A 4,459-nucleotide genomic window follows, 5' to 3' on the forward strand; every position below is an offset into this window, starting at 1 on the left:
TGTACCTGGGTAGGCTCGACAGAGTATGATTTTTATGATAGTTGGCACAATATGAAAGATTACGAATTTTTCACCGGTCGACAAACCTTCTCGAAATAAGACTAAACTTTGAAAAGGGCATATGATTTTTTTGGTACAATTTGTTTTTTTTTTTGTATATCATAAATTGAGATCCGTTGGTTACATCGAAATCATATCTGAGAAGAATTTATGAATAAATAATAAATTTTTGAAAAATACTCAATACAAAAATATAAGCAACTTTTTAAAAAATTCAAAACAAAATTTATTTTGACAACTGTTCAAACCTAAGAAAAGGGTAGATTCTGGCAACCAAACGTGATCCACAAATCTATAATTGTCATCTCTCTTTTTATCCCGTATCAGCGCTTATCACTGTTTCACATTACCCGATCGTTATCAGCAGGTAGTAACCAGTAGCTTTCGGACATGATCGCTTATTATATTCACCACTCGCGATCGCTATCGTTCAATATAGTAAAATGAGTTAGTCGAAATACACCCGTTGTTGAAACTGCATCAAATTAGATTCACTCAATAAATCAGTCGAGCAATAAAATAGAGTTTTGACTAGAAGTCATCGTGATTTTTCAATACCGAAGTTCTGTGAAAGTGAAATTATATTAGTTCAGTAACAGTAGCCAAAATCCGCCGGACAACACCGTGAGTGAAACTGGATGAAATCGTTCCCAGTTCAGTTCGTTGTTAAAGTTTCGCCGTCGCACGCGTGGCAGTTGTGATTAAATTGAAGACCGACACTACTGCTTCCCTCGGTCCCAAGGTAATTCTCGAACATTTTTTGGTCCTTCGAACCGGATTCTTGGACCGGTGGACCGTGGGAAAGTCGGAAAAGACAAAGAACGTTCAAAGGCGTCAGTGCTTCGACGCCATTGCGAACAGCGTGGGTACGCGCGGGTCCCATTGTACTGCGACGGCCATTGTGCATCGTGAAGACAACGGCTGCTGTTAGGCAGTATTCGGCGATCAACGAGCCACGTGTTGAAAAGCGGATTTTCGGCGATCATCACTTGTGACTCAAGAAGGACGTAGGACAACTCAACGCCAACTGGGATCAACGAAATAAAGGGAAGTAATTTGCATGATCTGTGGTGTGACGTTAGCATGTTGGTTGACCCAAAAATAAATTTGAAAATGGCGTGTATCTATGGTCTTTTTTGATTGCATGTGACTTTCGGAGCCCTTGAGTTCGATTGACGGTTGGTCTTGGTATCTGCTGGTTTTTTCTAATTGGTTGTTGTTCGCTCGGTTGTTTTCCCTTGCTGCTGTCAACTTTAATACGGTCTGTTTCAGTCAAGCGCGGACGTGGAGGTATTTCGGTCGTAGTGAAGTGAGTGGAAAATAGTGAACTTCAGAATAATATTGAAACTAAACATAGACTACAGTGTGAATTGAATTTTTAGAGAGTGAACTAATTAAATAGATTTTGAAAAGTGGTTCGAGAGTGATTAAATTAAAAATGTCAAGTGAACTAAAGGATCTAAAATTGCAGCAGCGACAGATTCGAAGCACGTTCGACGGTGTGAAGCAGTTCATCAAGGGATTCAAGCGAGAGAAGCATGAAGCACATGTCGAAACTAGATTGGAGATGCTAGAAGGTGCAATGAAGAAGATGTACACAATTAGAAGAAAAATAGATATGATCATGGAAGATGCAGAGGAGAAGGAGAGACAAGAGTCGAAGGAAGACCCAGGCAATCGTGAGGCTCGACTAGCAGCACTCAGTGAAAGGCGGGAAGCTGAACAATCTTCTGTCATACAGCAAGCTGAAGACACTTACTGCGAGTTGAGGGCATCATTGCAGCGACTGCTTGGCCCAACGGCCCATGCTTCAACGTCTTCGGAGTCATCAACTGCACCAGTACCAATAACTCCCAGTGCTTTCTCGAAGGTGAAGCTGCCAGAAATTAAACTCCCGAATTTTGGAGGCAAACTTCGAGATTGGGTCACGTTCCGAGACATGTTTATAAGCCTAATTCACCGCAACCACCAACTAACCGAGATAGACAAATTCACGTACCTTCGGTCATCGCTTGTAGGCGACGCGCTGCAGGAAATCTGTACTATAGAGATTTCAGCGGCGAACTACAAAATAGCGTGGGATCTGCTCCAGAAACGTTTCGAAAACAAGAAACTAATTGTAAAGGCTCACCTTGATGCACTTTTTGCTGTGGAACCAATGAAACGCGAATGTTACGACGGTTTGAGCCATCTGCTCAGTGAGTATGACCGGAATCTGCAAATGTTAGATAAGATCGGCGAAAACACTCAGAACTGGAGTACCATCCTCGTCTACATGATGTGCTCCAGGCTAGACTCTGTTACTCTCCGCCATTGGGAATCGCACCATTGTTCTTAGGAGGTTCCCACCTATGATGAGTTAGTCGATTTTCTTCGCAATCACTGTGCTGTACTTCAGTCGATTGCCCCAACCAAACCCTGCCAGACAGAGATGAAGAAGCCTCGTTTCACCGTCAGTCATTCTCACGCGACAACTGAAGCTGCCAATCGTTGTCCATTCTGTGGGGAAGGTCCCCATTCTGCGTTCAAATGCCAAAGGTTCCAAAAGATGAAGGTCACTGAGCGGTACGAGCACGTAAAGCGTCGTGGGCTGTGTTTAAATTGTCTCTCTCCATCGCATATGGTTCGATTCTGTACAAAGGGTTTTTGCCAATACTGTAGGCAGAAACATCACACGCTTCTGCACAATGGAGCGACGAACGGCGGAGCAGCTGCATCATCTACACCGCAGAACAACTCCGTCCCGCATGCGCAGAACAGACCATCAATAGCGAGCACTTCACAAACACAACCACAGCCACAGTACCAGACCACACACAGTCACAACACAGCACCCACTACGAACTCACTCCCTGTCGCACACACGAACTTTCAATCACACTGTCACCAACCACCTACCACAGATCACACTTCCTTGGGAAACACCAACACATTGTCTGCTAACACCTACACTCCAGCACGACAAGTTTTGTTATCCACCGCCACGGTACGAGTGATTGATCCTTACGGAAACGTCCAGTTTGCGAGGGCGCTTCTGGACTCATGCTCCGAATATTGTTTTATAACCACGAATCTGTATCAGAAGCTGAACTTACCCGAGATGGCCAGCTACCTGTCGGTTGCAGGAATTGGAGGATCGGTGGTTAAATCGACGAAGATGGTAGAAGCAACGATAACTCCGAGGTCTACCTACATTTCCACATACTGCGAAAACGTCAAACTTCATGTCCTGCCGAAGCTCACTTCCGATTTACCATTTCAATCTGTCGATATTCAGCAACTGTCTATTCCGGACGACATCAACCTCGCGGATCCCCGATTCAACGAACCTGGCCCGGTAGATATTATCATAGGAGCAGAGTATTATTATGATCTGCTTACAGATGGAAAACTGAAGCTTTCAAAAGATGGACCAACGCTGCAGAAAACAGTTTTTGGTTGGATTGTATCAGGTCGTGTAGCCAGTGGTATAGCTAGAGTTTCCAGAACCATTTCGTACCCGTGTGCATCGCTCGATCTTCGTGATCTACTTACAAAATTTTGGGAACTGGAATCATGCAACAGCAAGAGCACTTTGTCAGTGGAGGAGTCGACGTGCGAAGAATTTTTTGATCGTACAACGGTGCGCGATAAAGATGGGAAATTCGTTGTCACTCTTCCAAAGAAAGATTATCGAATCAAGCAACTCGGAGAATCAAAAGCCATAGCGACAAGTCGATTTCTCGGACTGGAGAAACGACTCCACCAGAAACCTGAGTTGTTGCAACCATATACTGAATTTATCAGCGAATATTTACGGCTCGGACACATGAAGCTTGTGTCCGATGAAGTTGAAGCAAACCCAGTATATTATTTACCGCACCACGCGGTCTTGAAGCCAGACAGCACTACTACTAGACTGCGTGTTGTCTTTGATGCTTCATGCAAAACGACTAGTGGCATCTCCCTCAACGATGCGCTCATGGTCGGACCCGTGGTCCAAGAGGATCTATTATCTATCTCCATTCGTTTTCGGTTCCACCGAATGGCTATTGTTGCGGACATAGAAAAAATGTACCGCATGGTAAAGGTTCAGCCGAGCGACCAGCATTTCCAACGAATCTTGTGGAGGAATTTTGCTGATGAACCAATCCGTACGTATGAGCTAACTACGGTCACGTACGGAACTGCATCCGCTCCATATTTAGCAACTAAATGCCTGCAAATGCTGGCAATAGAAGGAGCAGCTAGCTACGCTAATGCTGCTAAGTCTCTAAAGGAAGACTTTTACGTCGACGACATGTTGACAGGAGTGGACACAATCGAAGATGGAAAGTTGTTGGTCCAGGAGATGGTAGAATTGACCGAGTCGGGAGGATTCACCTTGAGGAAGTGGGTGTCTAACGAACCACAACTCCTA

The 4,459-nt window shown here is 44.5% G+C and overlaps 1 protein-coding gene across 1 annotated transcript; it reads left to right on the plus strand.

Moving 5' to 3' along the window:
- The first annotated feature begins 1,498 nt into the window (after positions 1 to 1,498).
- LOC131686903 (uncharacterized) lies at positions 1,499 to 2,398 on the plus strand. The gene has a single exon (XM_058970915.1). It carries the CDS (start codon positions 1,499 to 1,501, stop codon positions 2,396 to 2,398), a length of 900 nt encoding a protein of 299 aa, XP_058826898.1.
- Positions 2,399 to 4,459: the final 2,061 nt, after the last annotated feature.

Source organism: Topomyia yanbarensis, chromosome 3, assembly GCF_030247195.1.
Source record: "Topomyia yanbarensis strain Yona2022 chromosome 3, ASM3024719v1, whole genome shotgun sequence".
NCBI lineage: Eukaryota > Metazoa > Arthropoda > Insecta > Diptera > Culicidae > Topomyia > Topomyia yanbarensis.

Excerpts from the sequence above, each read along its gene's own strand:
- LOC131686903 (XM_058970915.1), top strand. The coding sequence starts at position 1,499 with ATGTCAAGTGAACTAAAGGATCTAAAATTGCAGCAGCGACAGATTCGA.